This window comes from Carettochelys insculpta, chromosome 6, assembly GCF_033958435.1.
Source record: "Carettochelys insculpta isolate YL-2023 chromosome 6, ASM3395843v1, whole genome shotgun sequence".
Classification (NCBI taxonomy): domain Eukaryota; kingdom Metazoa; phylum Chordata; order Testudines; family Carettochelyidae; genus Carettochelys; species Carettochelys insculpta.
Window position 1 is genome coordinate 109,389,798 of NC_134142.1, and position 22,116 is coordinate 109,411,913.

The 22,116-nt window shown below is 45.4% G+C and overlaps 1 protein-coding gene across 1 annotated transcript in view; it reads right to left on the reverse strand.

Moving 5' to 3' along the window:
• Window positions 1-22,116, reverse strand: part of CD81 (CD81 molecule) — an 83,701-nt gene that overhangs the window by 20,015 nt on the left and 41,570 nt on the right. Inside the window, exon 3 of the mRNA XM_074997811.1 lies at window positions 1,528-1,625. Within this exon, the coding sequence (XP_074853912.1) occupies window positions 1,528-1,625 (98 nt within the window). The remainder of the gene's footprint in view (window positions 1-1,527; window positions 1,626-22,116) is intronic.

The window sequence follows — 22,116 nt, forward strand, 5'->3', positions numbered from 1 at the left end:
AGATTTCTTTCCCAGAATACACAGGACATACTACTGCAATATGTCTTCACTCCAGGCAGTCCATGAACTCGCTCGACTGCTGGAACTTCTCCAGCCAGAGTCCTTTACAGCAATGGAATAAAACACACACACGAACTTTTACCCAAAGCTGAAACTGAAACCTGCAAGAGTCAAAGAATGTTCAGAAAAAACAATATAGTTCCATCATTCATGGAGGCTGCACTGTGGTGCTGTAAGAAGCTTTTGCTCTGGACTGGTTAACCTTAAGGAACTGAGTTAACCCCACCCATAGAAACCAACTTCCAGATGCTTTACAAGGGACCAATGTTCCCTCTAATTTTTTCCATCCATGTGCAGAATAAAGTTTGTTACGTGCACTGTGCAATCTGCAGCTGTGCACTGCTAGTAGAAACACGTGCTGCCCACTGTGGGTAGTTGTGAGCACTCTGCTAATCAGCTGGGTGGTACCTGAATGTCTCCTGGGCAGAGGCCCAGTTGCTCAGCTTGCAGGGGACCCTAGGTAAGAAAGAAAGGCTGGTGGGAGGGAGGGTGTGTTCTCTGTGGCTGACTGGAGCTCATGACTATTGTTTATTATTATAATATATTTTTATGATTGTGTCCAAAGTGGGACAACTAAATAAAACACAGCAAGTCCAAACTGGCCTCATTCCCCTGTGACTATTGGAATGAATCACAGTACATCCCACTGCCTCGCAGTGTACTGCTGGCTTCTACCTCCTTCCTCAGCAATGGTACCATTTTAGGAGGTGGGAGGGCCAGTGGAAGCAGCAGCCATGGATACTGGAGCATCCCTTGCTCTTCTCCCCAGACGCCTGACTATCAGGGAGGGAGGGCAAAGCATACAGCCTCTGTGCATGCCTCTCGCTCCTGGCCAGTGAAGGGAAGGAGCAGAGGAGTAATTCACACAGTCTGCGTACTCTCCCACGTAGTGGAATGGAAAGAGCAAGCTGTGTCCCATTACGTATGGCTGCTGCTGGCCTCCCTGCAGCAATGGCACCCTCATTCCTCAGATCAGAAATTAGCAATAGGCTGGTGACATGCACCAGCAGCACAAACTTTCTGGCAGTTAGTCCAGAACTGCACAATGCAAGGTCCAGAGCTGGCTTGAGACCAGGGGAGGCTGCTCCCCTTCAGACATCTCACTTCCAAAGGAGCAGTGGTTGGTGGAAGGGGCAGGGCACGAGGAGGGAGAGAGAGAAAGAGAGAGGGAGAGTGGGGAGTGCCTAGGGAGACTCCAGTCATCCACAGAACAGTGAAGCTATTAATACATTTAGTCTGTTTCCAAAAGATTATTTCTCACCCCCCATCATCAACTATTAAAGATGGGAAAGAGCTAATCTTATCCAGGAGCCAATGCAACATTCATTCCCTATATGCTATTCTTCAGGGTTCCATTCAGAACAGTTTTAAATGACTCCCATTACTTCCTGCAAATCTAATTTGGCTAAGTGACTCTTAAAAGACCTGCCTGAGAGCATGTGGCATTCAAGGGTGTGTGTCTCTTACCGTTCCCAGAAGGCACTGTGACTCCTGGATAGCGCCATAGCATCCCAGGAACCCCACAAACATCATCACTGCCCCAACAGCAATCAGGATGTAGATCCCTGCAAAAGGAGAGAAACAGACAGACAAACAGGTTGGACAAACATAGCTGTGAAGAGTCTTCACTGGAAATATTCCAGGCCAGACTTATTGCTCTGAAAAGCCATTTATAACATTTTAATAACTATGGCCCAGGAGAGGCATAGCAGCAGGTGCTGCAAGCCCAGATTGTGCTACATGAGCAAAGTCATGTAAAGGAAGTACTATATCTGACTCTTAGAAGATAAGAACAGCCATACTGGGTCAGACCAAAGGTCCCTCTACCCAGTATCCTGTCTTCCAACAGTGACCAATGCAAGATGCCCCAGAGGGAGTGACGAGAATGAGTAATCACTAAGTGATCCCTCCCCATCATTTGTTTCCTGCCTCTCAAAAACAGAGGCTAAGGACACCATTTCTACCCATCTTTGGGCCTAACCGCTATGAATTTCTTTAGCTCTTTTTTGAACCCTGATGAAATCCTGGTCTTCACAACATTCTCTGGCAAGGAGTTCCACAGGTCGACTGCACTGTGTGAAGAGAAACTTCCTTTTGTTTGTTTTCAATCTGCTACCTATTAGTTTCATTTGGTGAACCCTAGGTTCTTACGTTATGAGAATAAGAAATAATTTTTCCTTATTTTTTACTTTCTCCATACCAGTCATGATTTTATAGATCTCTATCATATCCCTCTTAGTCTCCTCTTTTCCAAGGTGAAAACTCCCAGTCTTTTCAATGTCTCTTCATATGGCACCTGTTCCAAACCCTAATAATTTTTGTTGCTCTTTTCTGAACGTTTTCCAATGCCAATAAATCTTTTGAGATAAGGTGACCACATCTGTATGCAATATTCAAGATCTGGGCATATCAGGGCTTTATACAGGGGTCATGAGAGAAGAGAATAAGACAAAAACTATCCCTTTTTTACAATGAGTCTTAAACATTCTGTTTCCTTTTTATGACTGCTGCAGCACTTTGAGTGGATGTTTTTGGAGAACTGTCACAATGACTCCAAGATCTCTTGAGTAGTTATGGCTAAATTAGTCACTATCACTTTATGCCTGCATCTACACGTGCACGCTACTTCGAAGTAGCGGCGCCAACTTCGAAATAGCGCCCGTCACGGCTACACGTGTTGGGCACTATTTCGAAGTTGAAATCGACGTTAGGTGGCGAGACGTCGAAGTCGCTAACCCCATGAGGGGATGGGAATAGCGCCCTACTTCGAAGTTGAACGTCGAAGTAGGGCACGTGTAGACGATCTGCGTCCCGCAACATCGAAATAGCGGGGTCCACCATGGCGGCCATCAGCTGAGGGGTTGAGAGACGCTCTCTCTCCTACCCCTGCGGGGCTCTATGGTCATCGTGTGCAGCAGCCCTTAGCCCAGGGCTTCTGGCTGCTGCTGTGGCAGCTGGGGATCCATGCTGCATGCACAGGGTCTGCAACCAGTTGTCGGCTCTGTGGATCTTGTGTTGTTTAGTGCAACTGTGTCTGGGAGGGGCCCTTTAAGGGAGTGGCTTGCTGTTGAGTCCGCCCTGTGACCCTGTCTGCAGCTGTTCCTGGCACCCTTATTTCGATGTGTGCTACTTTGGCGTGTAGACGTTCCCTCGCAGCGCCCATTTCGATGTGGTGCTGCCCAACGTCGAAGTTGAACGTCAATGTTGCCAGTCCTGGAGGACGTGTAGACGTTATTCTCGATGTCCCTACATCAAAATAAGCTATTTCGATGTAGCGTGCACGTGTAGACGTAGCCTATATGTATAGTTGGGATTATTTTTCCATGTGCATTACTTTGCATTTATCAACATTAAAATTCATTTGCCATTTTGCTGCCCAAATACAAATACCTTATTTTTCTTTTTTTAAAAAAAAAGGAAAAATTAAACCCACACTAAAATTCAGACATACTAATAATATAACAGAAGAGAAGTGTAAGCAATTACTAGTTCAGATTGAGTTCCAAGGTTTGCTTCAAGCACTCCCAATACCCATCCTTTATAATTAAAAAGTTGCACATTATTGCCACAGCAGGATTTCTTTTTCAGATGAAAATGCCCATAGCTGACCTCTCAGTCTGAGTCACTGTCTGTCTGATAAATTTTAAGTGTGAAAATGAACATACGTAAACACTCCACAGAATCAAAAAGGGACTCAAAGTAGTAATTTTAATCTGGTTTTACCTCAAGAAAAAACTGAAATATCGAAAAAGCCCATGAACTATGTAAGCACCTCTAAACAAGTCAGTATTTATTTAAAAAATTAAATCAGTGCAACCAAAGGCAAACAGACAAACAACAGAAAAGCAAACAAGCAAGGAAATAGTTATCCTCTCTGAGTAACTAAGGCAGCGCACTGCTGCAGCAGAAAAAAGTCAAGCACTCGAAAGTCAGAAGATGTTAAAAGCAAAGGCAGCTCCGGTTCCTGCAGCATAGCGGTTTAGACTCCTTTTCTCCTTAACACCAAACGAATCCTTTTAAAGGTTTACAAAAGGTGTTCTCCCCTGCCCCCCACAAAAAAAAAAGAAAGAAAAAAAAAAAGAAAACCCTACATCAGCTTAACGCTGTTCCTAATGAATTGCTCCACTGACTTCCATGGAGCTGCAGCAGCTGGCCCCAGCAGGGAGCTGCCACTGACAGAAAAAAGGCGCCTTCTCTGAAGGTCCCCCCCTCACTGACCTGCCATAGATGGGAAAGAAGAGTCCCTCCCCCAACCCCAACAGAGAGGCGCCTCTCACTTGGCCTAGAGAAGTGAGAAGACCTGACCTTCGATCTCAGCCCCATCCCAGATTCTGCACCTTCAGCCACAGCGTTCATCCCTGCATCTCAATCTTCTGCCCCAGCCCTGAGCCCCCCTCCCACAAGCCACACCTCTTAGTCCTAGGCCCGCCAGTTTGTCCACATGCAGAATGAATTTTGTTAGGTGCACCAATATGGAGATCATGTGTTGCACATCATCTCCATATTGGTGCATCTAATGAAATTCATTCTGCACATCAATATAAAACGGTAAGAGGGAACTAGGATGTAAAATCCCCTTTAATTACTTCATCTGTTCAAATACTAGTGTGCCAGGGACTGGGACCAGAGCAGCCCCTCCACATGGCAGCCCCCAGACACACTGCAGCTAGGGACGCTCCAGCCAGGATGAGGGAGGGGCAGCTGGCGTGGCAGTGCTGGCAGGTGGGGAGCTGCTCCAGCCCCTATTCGTTAACTACTTAACTGACGAAGTGGGTCTTCGCCCACAAAACCTTATGCTTCAATAAATCTGTTAGTCTATAAAGTGCCACAGGACTTGTCGTTTTTGCAGATATGGACTAACACAGCTACCCCTCTGATACTACTCGTTAACTGTAACTGGTAAGCCTCATCTCTTTAGGCTTAGGGTGAGGCTGATCAGTTAACTGGTTAAGTGTTAACATCCCTAGAGAGAACACCATACATGCGGCATCTTGATTTTTGTAATGCTTTTGAGATTAGTCCTCAGGACACGCTCAAAGTAGGAAAATGTTGTCTATATGACATTATTAAAAAGGTGGATGTATGACTGGTTGAAAATTTTACTCAAGTAGTAATCAGTGTTTCACTGGGAGGACTTACTTAGTGGGGACTTTCAGAGGTCTTTCTTGGTCTGGTACTATTTAATATTTTAATTAATGACTTGGATAATGGAATGGAGAGTGTGCTTATAAAAATCTGCTGATTACATCAAGCTAGGAGAGGTTGCAAGCACTTTGGAGGACATGATCAGAATTAAAACCACCTTGACAAATAGACAATTCGTCTGAAATCAACAAGATGAAGTCCAGTGATGACAATGTCAAATACTTCATTTATAAAGGACAAAATATCAGATGCACAGCTACAAAATGGGGAATAATTGTCTAGGTGGCAGTATGGGTGAAAAACATCTGGGGTGACAGTGGATCACATACACTGAACAAATCACCAAGGTGATGCAGTTTAAAGAGAGGCTTATGTTCTGGGGCATACTAACAGGCATGTCATATGGTAGACAACGGTCTTGTTTTACTGAGCATTGGTGAGGGCTCTGCTGGAGTACTGTGTCCAGTTCTCAGTGTCACACTTTAAGGAAGAGGTGATAAACTGGAAGAGAGTTCAGAGGAGAACAACAAAAATCATTGAAGGAAGTTTAGAAAACCTGACAACAGGGGAAAAGGTTAAGAAAAGCAGGGCAAGTTCTGTCTTTTTCTTTTCCTTTTTTTTTTTTTTTTATTTAAAAGTAGGGCTTTAAAGGTGACCTGATAACCTTCAAATTGGTTATGGGCTGTTATAAGAAGGAGGGTCAATTATTCTCTATCTCCACTGCAGGTAGGACATGTAATCTGCAGCAATGGAGACTCTGCCTGGCAGGAGAGAGGAAGTGGCTCTGCACGCTACAGGGAAGCACTCCCTGCATGCACCAGCATCCCATCACTCTGCCCCTCCTTACAAAAAAACAAAACAAAACAAAACACAACACAAACAAAAAACACAAAAGTGCTGAGTGCAGTAAGTTCCTTCACCTCTAAGATTTTCTCTCTCTCTCTCTCTCTCACACCCCCCCCCCCCCAATACATTCCGTACACCCCAGTTTGAGAACCTCTGAACTAGATGACTTCTTGGCACCCTTTGCAATGATACATTCCTGTCGTTCTATGGCAGAACACACAGAGGGAGCTGTCTGCATGTTTGGACTATTACTTTTGGAGTGTTTAAGGCCTCATTTGTAATGCTCCATTGATGTATGGCCACCAGCAACTGGAGGAAACCAGTTGCAAGGAAAATAAAGGTAACAAAAGGTCCCACTGAGGTAGTCAGGCACAAAAGAAAGTTCCGCTCTATGAAACCCAATGGGATTTGCCATCAGTGACTCTGACTTCCTCCTGGCAATGGGCTAGTAACAGTTACTGAAAGGCTAAGGGATTAATTGTGGGAGGAGTTTCTACACTTCACCTGACAACATCCTGCGAGTGTTAAGTTTTCTGGTTAGCAGCAGAAACCACAGCACTCAGAGAGCCTTCCTTTATGTCAGTATGTAGCTCCCCTGATGACAGGGCTTTAAATTCTTTGACCTAGGGTCTGAATTTATTCAGCATCTAGCTCAATGGAACAGTCATCTATCACCAGGGTTCCTACATGCTAATGAAACAGAAACAGACTTTCTGTAACCCCTCCATCCTCTTTCTTCCACACCTGAGTATCCCTGCATCCATCTGCACTCCGGCTAAACGTGCCAGCTTCGGATCTACTTAACATGGTATCTTCACTAAGTCGACAGCTGATGGTCTCCCATCAACCCCACCTATGCTTCTCATTTTGGTGGAATACTGAAGTTGATGGGAGAGCACTCAGATGTATTGTATCAAGGCAAGCCACGACAAATTTGCCCCCGAATGCATGCTTGTCAACTCAGCAGGTGATAAAGATGTGTCCTACTGCGGTGTCCCTGAAACACTAACAGGACCCGCCAATCCTGGTGACAATTGGCTTTATGTTCTATCACAAGGACTCATCAAAACAAGGTGATCACTGACAACTTGTCAACTGGGGTAGGAGTCAATAAAAGGCAAGAGCGCTTGTGCGAGTTGTAAACCAGAGAAGATCTGAGGCAATGGGATTTACCAATAGTTAAAGTTTTGTGAATCTGAGAGTTTGCTCTAATTCAGGCACCAGCTCAGCCACCACAAGTCAAGTTGTAAATGAGTGTTGCAAAAGGAGTAATGTACAGATGGGATCGCTGGTTCTGGGAAAGTGCCAAGGCAGATTAGTGGGAGACCAATGAGATGGGTACATGGTGTTTTGGTGTGTGCATGAGGAGGAAGACACAGTGGGATCAGGGGCAATAAGAAGGCATTAATACAATCTTGTTAGAGGAAAGTTGGCAGGAGGCCAGCATGTAACTCCACATAGACACGGATTGACGGCAAAATAATTACACAACTTCTGAGAGCCTATTTTGAAGTATGAGGAAAAAGTTAAGTTTGGTAGCCTCTGTTTGGGGGAGATTTGCTCTATAATTTCTACAACATGCTGAAGGTCTGCTCCAGTATCCTAAATACAATGGCACATGTAAATTAGTTCTTAATCAGAAAAGATATTGGGGAAAAATGGTGTACAACCTTAAGAGATTGCAGAGTGTGCCCCAAACTGTAGAACGGACCACATCAAATCAGGACACGAGAGCTACCATGACAAAAGGACAAAAGTTACATATGGCAGATGACCTACCTATGACAAAGCGTTTTGGGTTGAAGCAAACAGGAATCCTCTCCATATGCATCACGTTTCAGACTCAGTTCTGTCCCCAAACAAAAAAAATCCATTAAGCTTGCTCAGCTCTGTTCAGGACAAAAGGCAGACACAGGGAGTGTTCCCTCATATTTCCCCAAGAAATGAGGGAGAATTATTTTTTTGCACTTCGTTCCAGGACTGGCCAGGCCAGATTCCTGGACCTCTGCCAGAAGCTTGCTGTGTGACCACTTCTCTAGTACTCAGTCCTGCCCAGAAGTATGGGCAGACAGACAGAACCCATACTTTCTCTGCCACTCTCCCTAATGAGCTGTCTGGCGGCAACTTCATCACCTACAACCTAGGATATTTCCTTTAGCATGTTGTTATTTCCTTGAATGAAAAGAAGAATCTCAACAGGATGCCTGAGCTGGTTTGTAATGTACTCCAGGCCCAGACCCTGTAAAAAAAAAAAAAAAAAAATAAAATCCAATCTGTATTCTAACCCAGTAGAAAAAAACTGGATGCAAATCCACTTCCAAGCTCTATCAATTCATGCCAGGAAAGAAAATTCAGGCTCCAGAGAAACAGGATTTTTGACCCAGACCCCATGTCTTACATGGGAGTTTCCTGTCTGGAGTGGAGAGGATGGAAGTTGTTCCTCAGGAGAAGTGAGGGCAGATCGCCTAGTAAGGAAAGGATGGGAATGGCTGAGCCTGGCTTGCACTCTGAAAGTGACAAAAAGACTGAAAGCCTTTCGGGACTCAAGCCAGTTTCTTTTTAAGACAAACAAATGGCCTTTATGAGCATCACAGCAATGGAAGCTACTGGGAGCCAGCAGAGTAGGACGCTTTTCCAGAGTTTATTTAAAAATCAAACAAAAATGTTTCATCAGACAACACGCTCTTGTTCACTGGAGATGCCACAATGACTAATTTCGCTGCTTTCCCCAGGGAAAGGCAGTGCCAAAAGGTTCAAGAATCAAGCCACTGAGTCACTTGGGGGGAGGGGTCATTGTACTTTTTTCCCCAGGCTCAATCAAGGTTTTGAAGCCCCTCTCAAAAGGGGCCTGGGACAAAGGGTAGGCCCCCTCTCCAGACCAGTGGCTTTGCAGCCAAGAGAATTCCCTCTGCATTGTATTCTGCCAGCGTGACCTGGGAAGAACAGGTTTTCCCAAGGAAAGGGCTGTCTCCCTTTAAACCTATACCTATTCTGGTAGAGAATAGCAGTAAAGTGGACATAATTAACCCTGGGCCCCTCAGAGCGGGAAACACAGGTTCAGCAGCACATTTCAAATCAGGCAAAACACCCATGTTCTACTGGGGCAATTCCCATTAATTTCAGGTCCCCTTGCCCCATTAATCATAGTTTTCCCCATTCAGAACATGTACACCACATCCAGATACTGCATTTTGTCTTGCCAGTGTCAGACTAAGAAATCTTCATAAAAGGGTTTGCATCCTCCTGGAAATAGTATCAAATTCCATGCACCTTTTACAACACAATACAGAACTGCGATGCTATAGTTAGCAGTCAGTGTAAGCTACATTTATATAATGGTTTTGTCTGCCTGTTACATGGAACCCACACTGAGAAAGTTCAAACATTTTAACACCTCTCTAATCAGAATAAACAGAAACCCAGTGCCCAGAGCCTTTTTCCCCTCCTCGAGCTGAAGACTGTAACTGTGAGAAGCCAAAGCTGCATTAGTAACAGACAGTAAGCAGCTCGTTGTTTGCAATTTCAACTAATTTTTTGCCCATCCGACCCCCCCATTTCTAAGCTAATAGTAGCATTGGATCATGGGGCATAGTTCTCTGACAATGTATCAATTAGGATAGTGGAAAGAACTTCCACTGGTCAGGCTACCATACCCACAGTACTATTCCATAAAGTAAGATTTATCTATTATCATGGTAGCACTTATAGGACGCTCCTGGGATTAGAGCTTCACTGTGATGAGACATGGACATAGCAAGAGACAAAGACATAGCAAGAGAAATCTTCACCCCACAGAGTCTACTGTTTAAATCGCAGTGGGTGGAAGCTTTATTTTTTTGAAAGGTTAGTCGGTGCCACACAACTGAGAAACAAAAAAAAGGAGACACTCACCTCATTCCCCTTGCACAGAACCTGGGCTGGGGTCAAAATGAGGGGTTCTGTGTGGCAGAGGACTGCCAAGAAGCAAGCTTGGGGCATTGGGTCTCGGCAGGAGGAAGGGTGCAGGAGCTGGCTGAAGATGAGGGGTATGACTAGGGAAGGGTGCAGAAATGGGTTAGGGTGTGGGGTCTGTAAGGGAGGAGGCAGAAGAGGGGAGGGGTCTAGGCGGGAGGGGTGCAGAAGCAGTTTAGGGGCACACAGCCTTGGTGATGGGGTGAGGAGGAGGAGGGAGTAAGCAGCTTATCTGTGTAGCAGATGGCTCTGCACCTGCACCCAACCCCCACTGCTCTGATCACCCAGAATTTTGGCTGGAGACATGGGATAAAACCTCCAGGCAGTGCTTATGCTACCACGCCCCCAGCTGGCCGAACAGCAGCAAGCTACTTCCTGTTCCAGAGTTCGTGGGCTGGATTAATCTGGCCACAAAGCTTGGGACTCCACACTTCCCACCCTGCAGCGGGCTGGATGTTGTGGGGAGGGAGGCCTGAGCCTCAGGGGCCCAATCCAGACAAGCTACAGGCCAGGGGTTCCCCACGCCTGATTTAAAATTGACAAGACAAAGGGTGAGAGGAGAAACAGGTTCTGAGGGATGTGACTTGCCCATGGGTCACAGCTCAAACCTCTGTAACAAACACTGATGTCAGCTGAAAAAAAGTTGCGTGGTTTTGCCTTTAGTTATGGAGTTGGCAGACTTGGGCCAAACTTCAAAGGGTCACTAACGTCTGAGAACTCTAAACAAACTAGAAAAAACAAAAAGTTTTGAGTAAAAGCTAGTGAGTTTCCAATTTCAGCAGTAGAACAAGTAAACATTTGGTGTGTCATAACAATTTCTTCTTCCAAAGGTTGGGGGAAGGGAGCATTGCAGAAGAGAGCAGGAATTCCAGACCAATGTTATCCACATAATGGTTTGCACAGCTTGAGGAATCAAAGCCACACAACTCTAGTCTCTCTTCTTAGCTGCAGAAAGATACCAAGAAACGCAGAATGCAGTCCATGAGCAGAAAAAGAGTAATGAACTGCAAAGTGGGCCTGATTTGACCGAGTTCTTGTAAGACTACTGAGGCAGATGTGGCAAGACAAACCCTGGAAGTCATTCCAGATGTTGTCGTAGGCAAGTTCTCACTGCCCCCCCATTCCTGGGTGGGTGCTGTATAGGCTCATAATGCTGTAACTTGCTTTCAACACAGTTGCTGCTGGGTTCGGCTCTGAGACACACTCATGTCAGACACTCCCACTCGCCTCCCCAGGACAGGTATGATGAACACCTCAGGAACACCACAAAACATGTTGGCCAGGTCTTCACTTGACCAGGGTTTCGCAAACTTTATGTGGTTGGGACCTGTTTTTTCACTACCTTGTTTTTGCAGCCCCAAAATATAAACACATCTAAAAAAAATGAAAAATGAAAAAATGTTGACTGTTTATCATTTATTCAGAATAATAATAGTATATAGCCATAATCTGTATACAATAAACCCTCATTTTAACGTCAGTTTCACACAATGTGAAGCTGTTGGGCTGTTAGTCTCCTTAGGTTCCCACAGCAGCAGGCAGCCAGGCAAGCTAAGAGCTCCTTCCCCTGCCTTCCCAGATCAGTGCTAGGCACCACCCTGGGAAGGTAGGGGGAAGACTTCTAGATCATCTAGCTGCCTGCCCCTGCAGGCAGACAGGTGGGCTAAAACCCGCTTCCCAGAGCGGAGCAGAGAAGCTAAACCCCCCACCAGATCAACCCCCACAAGTGCTCCACCCCTGTGGCCCCAGCTGTGAGGGGGCTGGAGCATGGGTGTTGGAGAGGAGCCCTAGTCGTGTGGCTGGAGCTCCCCCCCACCTCCCCCAGTGGGGGGCTACAGCCACACAACTAGGATTCCCCCCCAACCCCTCACACACACAGGCCCAGGTCCCCCCCATGCACCCCAGTTCAACCCCTCCCCCGCCTTGCTCAACCCCCCCACACGCAGGGCTCTGGCTCCCTGCTATGGGCACTCCTGGCCCCAGAGAAGGGGCAGCCGTGGGTGCCCCCTATCCCCTTGTCAGGGCCCCAACCCATCCTCCAAGTCCTCCCTGACTTACGTGGAATTCAAGGTACATGAGGGTTGTGTGGAACTCGACCTTCGCGTACCTTGAAGAATGACTATTTTCCAAGGACTGGTACTGGGCCGCGGACCAAACTTTGGGGAACACTCCCCTAGACATTAAAGTCAATTGCAGATACATAATTCTAGCATTTGCAATTGTGTAGCTAGAACTGGCTGATCTACAATCTACTTGCCTGGCTGTCCTCAGAGGGAGGTCAAGTCTCCTGTTAACCTCCCTTACTCCTTGCAATATTGAGGAGTAAATGGGTTGACCCCACGTAATTCAATTTTGCGCATCCCTACAAACCTCACCAAATGGAACCTTGGAAGATTGACCCTGACCAGGTCAATGTCCTGCATACTGAAGACATACCCTTTTTGTCTGCCCTCTATGCTCTCTGGTGAAGATTTTCAGATGCTTCCAAAGTCCTCTTCAGGCAACTAGCTGCACAGTGTGTGAGAGATGGGATAAAACACTGCTTGATGTGTGAAAGGAACAAGCTAGTTCCATGCAACCACATGGAAAGGCAAAGAGTCAGGATAGACTGAGACAAGGCTCTGGAAATAGGATTGGAGCCCTTCACTCTCAATAATGCTATATGCAAGAAAGTGCATCTGTGGTAGGAGAGGTGGGGAGGGGACAGTCTAGCTACTACTATGTCCTCATCACAAAACACAGCATATCTACAATGAAGCTAGGTTAATTTCTGGCCCTAAAAGACCTATCTATGCTAACCCTGCTCAAGATGTTAGTGCACTAAAAACGAAAGCATAGCAGGGCAGTGAGAATAGGGTGCTTGAATAAATATCTGGTGTCTTAGACCAGTGGCTCTCAACCAGGGGCATGTGGGGGTAGTCTGAGCTCCTCCAGAGGGTACATTAACTCAGTGTTTCTCAACTTTTTATTAACAATTTTCTTATTTATCTTTTTTGAACAATCATAAGTACAATGGCAAGTTTGTTGCCCATAGGCAATTACTTCCAATCAATTACAATTAAGTTGTTTAAACAAATGTGCTGCAATAGTAGAAAAAAAAGTGTGCGTCTTGAAATTGTAGGTACTGGGGGAGGAGGGGGTGTACCTTTTTTTCCCCCCTACCAAAAAGGGTACTTTATTAAAAAAGGTTGAGAAACACTGTCTTAGACCGTATGATGCTCTGGGCTGCTAACTTGCCCCCTTGCTCATACTGCTGGGGCTGCATTTCTATTTTTAGTGCACGCTTAAGCAGTGCCAACCCAGGTACCAGTTACACCTCCAGCTCCAGTGTAGATGCACCTTAAAAGGTTGTCTTGCCAGGTGAGACAAGAGGCACGAAGACACAAGGCCAGAACTCTGTTTATGGTAACACAGAATCTCGGGCCTGTCAGTTTGTCAATTCAGCATCTCTTGTCTGCACTAAACTCACTTTAAAAAACAAAACAAAACACACACGTATCCTTTTTTATATTGGGCTTGAGACAGAGAAAGTGAGGCCAGCACTCTCCAGGTAGGGCGACTCATGCTCCGAGGATACCTAGAGCTAGAAGATCCTCCTTCCCCTGCCCAATAAGCTCAGCTTTGCTCACACAAGCAAGTGTGTCAAAGTTTCAAATCCTAGGCAGCTCTGGTCATGGGGTTCTCTCAGTGTCCTCTGCTCCCTTCCCCCACGGCCCCTTTTGATTCTGCCTCTCAGCAGCTTTAACTTGTTTAGCTAATGGAATACAGTCTCTTTCACCCAGGTTGTCATGGCAACACTTCCAAAAAAACCCAGCACCAAGGCATTCTTCACAGGAAGCCTGGGACACATTCCAAGCCCTGTCTGCCCGCTTTGAGGGAGTGCTTGCCCCTCCCCTCGGGATGCCCTTTAAGAAGGAGGGTGAGAGCAGAGGCACTCTGGCCTGGGAATTCCTGGCCAGGCCACACCCAGCTCACACTTCTTTAACTCCCAAAGAAAAAGGAGGTGTTCCTGCCCGTCTTCTCCCCTTCCTCCGGATGCCAGCCCACAGGGACCATTTGTCCAAGCCTTTCAGACACCTGCACTGGGCCGGACGGTGGTACACATCCTGTCTTGCCGGGTGCCACAGCATTTCTGGAACAGATTGACCCAGTTTGGGCAGGAGGCAGGGGAGGTGTACTGTGGAGGATGTGTGCAAGGAAGCAGCCCTGAGGTAGAGGCACAGAGGGAGGAAGAGAGCCCTAGAGCACTGGGCTAGGAGAAAAGCTGTTTGGAAGAGCAGGAGTTCCCTCATGGCAGCAAAAGAAGAAGTGTTTTCTTTAAAGCTAGGGGGAAAGCACTAGGAGAGAGTAGGAACTTTCTTCACTCACAAGGGAGGGGTAGCACTACCTGTTTAGACAGCAAAAAAGACACGGAGAGTCTCCATGTCATTTTTGTCACACTTCCCATTGGAATTAGCCAAGCCAGCTGCTCTCTCCATCTCTGGGTAATTTCTGATTCACATTCTTCCATAGCAGGAATGACAAAACAGCTTCCCCTTCTCTTTCCCCCCCTCCTGGCGGCAGTGGAATTGGATAGAAAAGCCCATGTCTGGCCCCTCCTCCTCCTTCCTCTCTTTTCCCTTTCCTGAAAGCAGAGTTGCTGTTCTGTGGTCACTAATGACTTCCAGATGCAGCAACAGCAGCACAAGCAAGCGAGCAAAGCCCCAGAAATAGGAATCCTGCCTCAGAGGATGCGCAGGGAGAGATCAAACCAGAGCATAGCGCGTTTGTGTGAAAGGAGCAGGATGCAAGTTAACCACCTTCCTGAGGAACGGCTGAACAAAGCACTCACCCCAAGCATTCCCCTAACTCCCAGCACAGATTCTACAGTCAGGTTTTCTGTCTTACCTTTTGGGGACATGCAGGAAGCAGAACAGTGTTTAAGCTTATACTGTGCAGTGCTCTGTAACTGCAAGGAGCCAGGAGCATGGCCTGCAGCAGGACTAATGTGCTGGCTATACACCTCTATAATCAGGGCAGAGGATCATCCAAGCTGCATGGATGGAAAATCCAGTCTCAAAACACACACTAGACCACTCTCTGCTCGCCAGAACTACAAAGCAGGTGGGATGTTGCATACACCAAGGCTGTCCTATGGTGGATGAAGCCCAGATCCAGTCTGGCAGCTTCTCATGCCCAAATGCGTGGCAGGCTTGAAATACATAAATCCAACAGCTTAAAACAAACTACAAAAAACACATATACCTTTACACTGAGAAGCTGGAAGCCTCACAAAGAAGAAAGGACACAAACTACCTGTGCAGTGTCCCTAAAAGCAGACACAAGTGGTGGGAAAGGATCAAAGAAAATAAAAGTGGCTTGACAGCAAAATATCACCCCAATTATTCATACAAAATGATGTGTGTACAGGGCCACTCTTAAATAAAATGGATAAAGGAGTTGTCTAGGACTCCACACTTTTGGGGAGCCTCAGTTACCTGTGACTCCAATTTAAGGGCCTGAACTATGTGAAGGGGATTCCAAAAACAGCTTCTAGCCTGACCGTCCCTCCCACATCTCCCTTGGCAGCAGGGCTGTGGAGGGGTGCTCCCATCATGATTCCATGCTCCTTCATCCTTTAGCAGTTGGCACAATGAACGCCTAATTCGTTTTCAGACAGCTCTCTAGTTATGCCAACGCAAGGAACAAAGCCCAATCTTCTTTCACATCTATCCACTTTTCCTGATGTCACAAGCAGCTGTCCAAGTACAAAATAAAACATCAGAATCACAGTGTGTCAGACCAACAGTCCATCAGCCTAATATCCCATCTTCTGGCATTGGCTAGTGTCAGATGCGTCTGGCTGTCAGAAATTGAGACACACCTGCATTATGGGGTTCTATCACTGACCATTTTGTCCAGAAGCCCTGGATGGACACATCCTCCAGGAACTAACCTAATTTCTTGTTGAAGCCAGTTCTACCTATGGGCTTAACAAGGAGTTTCAGAAGTTGATTGTGTGATGTGCAAAGAAGTTCTTCCTTCCCTTTGTTTTAAATCTGCTGCCTATCAATGTCATCAGGTGACCCCTTGTTCTTACATTATGTGAAGGGGTAAACAACACTCCACACTCACTTTCTCTACTCCATTCATAGTTTATGCGGCTTCCATCACAACCCCACTTAGTAAACTCCTAAGATTACCAAGTCTCAGTCTTTCTAAACTTACCTCACATGGAAGCTGTTCCATACCTCTCTCCATATTTTTTTCTAATTCTATCTTTTTTTGAGATGGGACACCCAGAATTTCATGCATTACTTAAGAGGTGATCATAGCCTGGGATTCATATTTGGGATTCATATTATATTCTTATTATTTATTATATTGTCTCTCCCTTTCCAAATGGTTCCTAATATTGTTAGCTTTTCTGATTGCCAATGCCTATTGAGAATATGTTTTCAGAGAACTATCCATAATGACTCCAAGATCTCTTTCTTGAGTGGTAATCATTAATTTAGAACCTATAATTTTGTATGTATAATTGCGGTGATATTTTCCAACTTACACTACTTTGCAGTTATTGAGACTGAATTTCATCTGCCATTTTGTTGCCCATTCAAATTAGTGAGATCCCTTTGTGACTCTTTGGACTCAACTCAAATAATTTTGCATAATCTGCAGGTTTTGCTATTTTACCATTCACCTCTTTTCCAGATAATTTATCAATATATCCAACAGCACAAGTCCCAATTCACAGCGAGGTTCCCCAAAGATATTTACCTCTCTTCACTTCCTACCATTTGTTTGCTACTTTTTGGGATCCATGAGAAGACTTTCCTTCTGAACACACGACTGCTTACTTTATTGCAGAGCCTTCAGTGAGGCACCTTGTCAAACAGTTTTTGAAAGTCTAAGATAACTAGATTGGTGTTTCTCAACCAGGGGGTAGACACCAAGGTCTTCCAGGGTGTACATCAACTCATCTAGAAATTTGCCTAGTTTTACAACAGGCTACATAAAAAACACTAGCAAGGTCAGTACAAATCTAAAAGTTCATTTAGACAATGACTTGTTTCTACTGTGTCATATGCCTAATGATAAAATGTAAGTACAATAATTCTAGTTCAATTCATTTATTCGATAAGTGAAAGTCAGCAAGTAGAAAGTCAGCAAGATTTCAGTTGTTAGTTTTCTGTTTTTTTTTCTGATATTTTTGCATGTTTTTGTAACTAAGTAGTTTTTAAATGAGGTGTAACTTGGTGATAGGTAAAACAAATCTGGCTCCTGAAAAGGGTAGAGTAATCTGGAAAGGTTGAATGGCACTTGTTCTGAGACCTCAGATAACCTTGGGACCACATTTCTCAACCAGTGGTATGCATACCTTTGGGGGTATATGCAAGAGAGAGACTTCTGGTGGTACTTATAATTTTTTTTAAAAGGGGTACTTCGTTTTTTATATAAAGGTTGAGAAACACTGAACTAGATCCACTGGAACATGCTTTTCTGCATGTTTGTTGACTATCACAAAGAAATCTAATACACTAGTGAGGCATGACTTCGGTTTACAAGAGCTGCATGATTTTTCCTCAACATAGTGTGTTCATATAGGTGTCTGATGATTCTGCTCTGCACTACAATTTCAACCAATTTGCCCAGTACTGAATTCAGGGTTGCCTCTGCAGCCTTATTTAAAAGGCTGTCTGCCAACAGGTTCCCTTTTATATTTCTAGACCTACCCAGATTCAGACAGGTTAATAATCACAGAAACAGCTTGTTATGATATCTGCTTCCTCTTCTTCTAAAATGAGAAATACATAGGACACTAAGAACCAAGTCATGAAACGCTGAAGTTTGAGCTCTTTGATCTGAATTGTTCTGTGTGCCCTGGTACACAACTGGAAATACTCCTAAAGCCTGTCAGTCTGTAGCAGCACTACTTTTATTAGTACCTCGTCCTGACCACTCAGAAGATACACGTTTGCCTTTATGGTAATTGAATGCACTTCCGGTACTCCACACCACCAGTTTGAAAAGCTCACATCACTGCTGACAAAATTATGTAGTAGCCAAAGTGATATTTTAAATATAGTTTCTGAGCAGTATGAACTGAATCATTAGCATCCTGCCTGTGAGACTGGACAGAAAAGCCTGATACTGAACTGGTGAAGGAGGAAATGTGCCTTGTTGTTAAATATGCCAAACTTTAGGCTACCATTTTCAAAAGGTGACTGATTTTTTTCCCCCCATTACCCAACTTGAGATATCTTGAAGAGCCTGAAAAATCAGGCTCCTTTTAAGGTCTATCAGGTTGGGCACCCAAAAAAATCAATAGTCACTTTTGAAAATGGCAGTCAATCCCCAGATCTTTTACAAGCACTAAATTCAACAGAATTCCCAAAGATGTAATGCTTCTAATAAGGCATTCCATCAGATGTGCTGTTATTTTATAGACTTAGAAAGTTTTGGGGTGGAGTTTTTAATGGAAGGCTATGGAAGTTTCTCTTCACTCTCTGAAGCGTACGTAAGCTTGTCTGGCAGTTATTTTAATCTAGATACCTCTAGGCTATTACTGCAAACAGTCCAATTGTGTGGTCACATTGCCATGAAAGCATGAGCTCAGGAGAACATGTCTTGGGTCCCAAAGACAGTCTCTGAAACTTGCAGGTTGCAGGGCAGTCACATCATCAAGATAATGGGAAGTAACCACCACCCTTCTTCTCAACAATTAAATTAGGAACACACTGGTGACTGTATCATCAGGTTTGTCTTTAAAGTATTGGATTTCTGGGTTTGCACAGAAAGGCTTCATGTGATGCTAGTAAGAAATCAAAACCAAACTGAGCCCCTCTTTTTCAGCTGGTGATTTATGGTCGTCACTGACGAGAAAACCACATACTCTAACTTCCTAGCAGTAAGCATTTGTTGTCTTAGCTATGCTCAACAGGAAGCAGTATTATATGCTGACAAGGGTTTCTAAGCCTACATCTATACTGCCATGGAAGATTGACCTGCTCAGGGTCAATCTTCTGAGTTTTTTTTTTTTGTGTGTGTGTGCATACATGAAACGGTGATATCCAGGGTCAAAGTTGACCCCAGAACTCCTTGTGAACACTGAGGATTCATGAAGGTTGATGGGAGAAATGCTTCCATCGACCTTCCATGAAGACAGCCACTGAAAGTTGACTGCTGATAAGTTGATTTTAGCTAAGCAATTGGCATAGCTAAAATTGCACATCAGCTGTCGACTGATATGTCTAGGGTAAACATAGCCTCTTCATGACAAGAGGGATGTGCGGAATTTTCCTAGACATACCTAGTAATTCTCAAGCCAGCTAATCTTACCTGGAGTTTTACATGGAGGACATCCTTAGGCTAGGTCTATACTAGGTAAATAAGTTGGTTTCAGATATGCAATTCTAGTTACAACATTTGCATATCTAGAATTGATGTACTGGAATCGACTTACTTCCCTAACGAAGACCTAGTCTCATACTCTTGCATCAACCTCCTGCACTCCACATGATAGTGTGGAACACAGGCATCAACTGCTGACCCCAGAGAGATAGATTTTGCTGCATCTTCACCAGATCTGCAAAATCGATCTCCAGTAGATCAACCCTGACCAGGTTAATTTCCCACTTAGTATAGACAAGCCCTTAGACTCACCTACTGAGGAAGCCCATCCTAAAATAGTAACTTTCTATACTATACTGCTGATGGGCAGCAGGGTGAGGGAAGAAAACTAACAAGCGAGAAGGAACACATATTTTCATGCCAGAAAATTGTATCCTTTCCTTTGAACTGGCCCAGGACCACCCTGCCCCCACCAGCAAAGAAATCACTGGAGTGCAGGACTGGGTACTACTATATTGCTTGCTATTATCAGGTGCCTACATGTTTCCTATCTGGGATCTGCTGAGTTAGACTATTTCAAGTGCCTTGCGACTGCAGCATTCAATGGCAGTCTAATGAGAAACAGAAAAATATAAACCGAGGCGGGAGGAGGTGGGGCAGAATGCTCACTATTTTTCCACAAGAAAAATAAAATAGCAAAAACTGCATGTTGTAGACATGCACTGTAAGAGCAACATTACCACCTACCCCTGGAGAAATCTGAAAGTCAAAAACAAGCAGGAGGAGTAGTGGGGACACAGAGCAGGTGATAGAACAAACCAAATGCTTCGACTTTAACTAGACTCTAGCCTAAGCTTTCTCTTATCATGCCAAAGTGGGGACAGGATGTCTGTGTTCCAGATGCAGATGTTCGCACCCCACCAGCAGGACTGACACATGCAGTGTTGCTGGGATCTCGGAGTCCTTGCTGACAGCGCTCTTCCAGCAGAACCGATAATAGATTGGTCTCATGAGGCTAGGTAAGTTGCTATCCTTATGTCATCCACCTCTCCCCTCCCAGCACTTTCCTTGGAACATCCTGCACCCAAAACACATGTGCCTAGAGTTACTGTGCTGAACTGCTAAGTATCTCAGGGCCAAAATCGCTTCTGAGAGAATCATGGGGCAAGCAGGATCTTAGCATCCAGCACACCAACACCATGAAGTCTCCTTTTACATCATGAGCTCTCTCTTCCACAGACTAGGGAGCAGGGAAGATAAGCCTTTAGCAAAAGTGTTTGGATTGTCTCACAGGCAGCAAATATCAAAACAAAGATGTAGGTGCTCAAATTTCCTAGTGGAATTTCAGGGTGAATAAGTAATATGGTACCTTCCCTTACCCTGTTTTCCAGAGAAAAGAGCAATCAAAGACCACGACAGAAGTCCAGATTCTACCCTCTGCTTCACTAGCATGATCCCCATTGACTACCTCTACTGAAGGCTGCTTGGATGGGATCTAGAGCAAAATTTGAACCAGACGGTTGAAAAGGAAAATTAACAGCTGAAGTTTCTTGCCCTCCCCACTCTCCAAACATGCTTGGGATGACTGGAGTAAAGAAAGAAATAAAGGAAAGCTCTGAAAGGAAGAAAGAGAAAATGGGGAGCAGGTACCGGGCAGACAGCAGAATGAAACTCAGTGAGGTTACAGAGTTTGCCTTCCTAGAAATGCTTTTGTTTTTCTGGAAGAACACATCTTGAGAGCCAACACTGCAGAATGCAGTCACTGTCTCAACTGAGCCTCACCACAGCACTTAGACACTTGCTTGGGGCTGGGTGTCACAGGTCAGAGGAACCACAAAGCACACAGTACCCTCCATCGCCTCTCTGAAGGATACATGTACAGCAGAGCATCCCCAATGGCGTTCCACAGAACCCCAGGGTTCCACAAAGTGAAAATAAGGGTTCTGTGAGAAAATTCCACTACAGTAGCCGACTCCTCGCAGCTCCCTACTTTGCTGCCGTGGAAACACTAGAACTAAATTTAATTGATTTAAACGGCCGGCAGGGCAGTGGGAGGGATCCAGCTGTTAAACCAACTGAATTTAGTTCCATTGTTTCAGCAGCATCAGGGCAGGGAGCCGCAGAGAGCCCCTCACTCACCCGACTTCCCAAGTGGGCTCACCCCACTACCCAAGCGTGCATACCCCTTGGGTGGGCATGGCTCAGCTTACCCTGCCAGCCTTCCTTTCTCTGGGCACATGTGGCCACTCAGCGTAGGCTCCTCAGCCAGTGCCATGGATGGGTTAGTCCTGGGGGCAGGTTTGGGGCTGAGGCAGGTTAATCCTGTGGATGGGGGAGGTGGGTTTGGTGCTGAAAGAGGTTAAGCCTGGAGATGGGGGAGTGGGTTTGTGGGATGGGGGTAAAGCATGGGGTGGGGGGGCAACTTTGGAGGCCGAGGTGGAAGATGAGGGATGGGTTTGGGGGCTAAGGGGTGGAGCCTGAAAATGGGGTTCTGCCAAATTCTTTTGCATTTAAAAGGGTTCCATGGCCAAATAAAATCAGGGAACACTGATGTACAGGATGCATGACATGGCTCAATCTCCCACAGCAGCACAGCCATCTGCCTGCCTTCTGCTTCTTTGAGCTTTCTTCACAGCACACACTCGCCATTCCCCCATCCCCTGTAGGTGTGAGTTATGTGCTGTACTTTGAGCTTCTTCACTCTACCCTCAACCAGCCTTAGGACAAATGATTAAAAGCTCACAGTCTCTGTGGCTAGCTCTTCTCAAGGACTGACCCCAC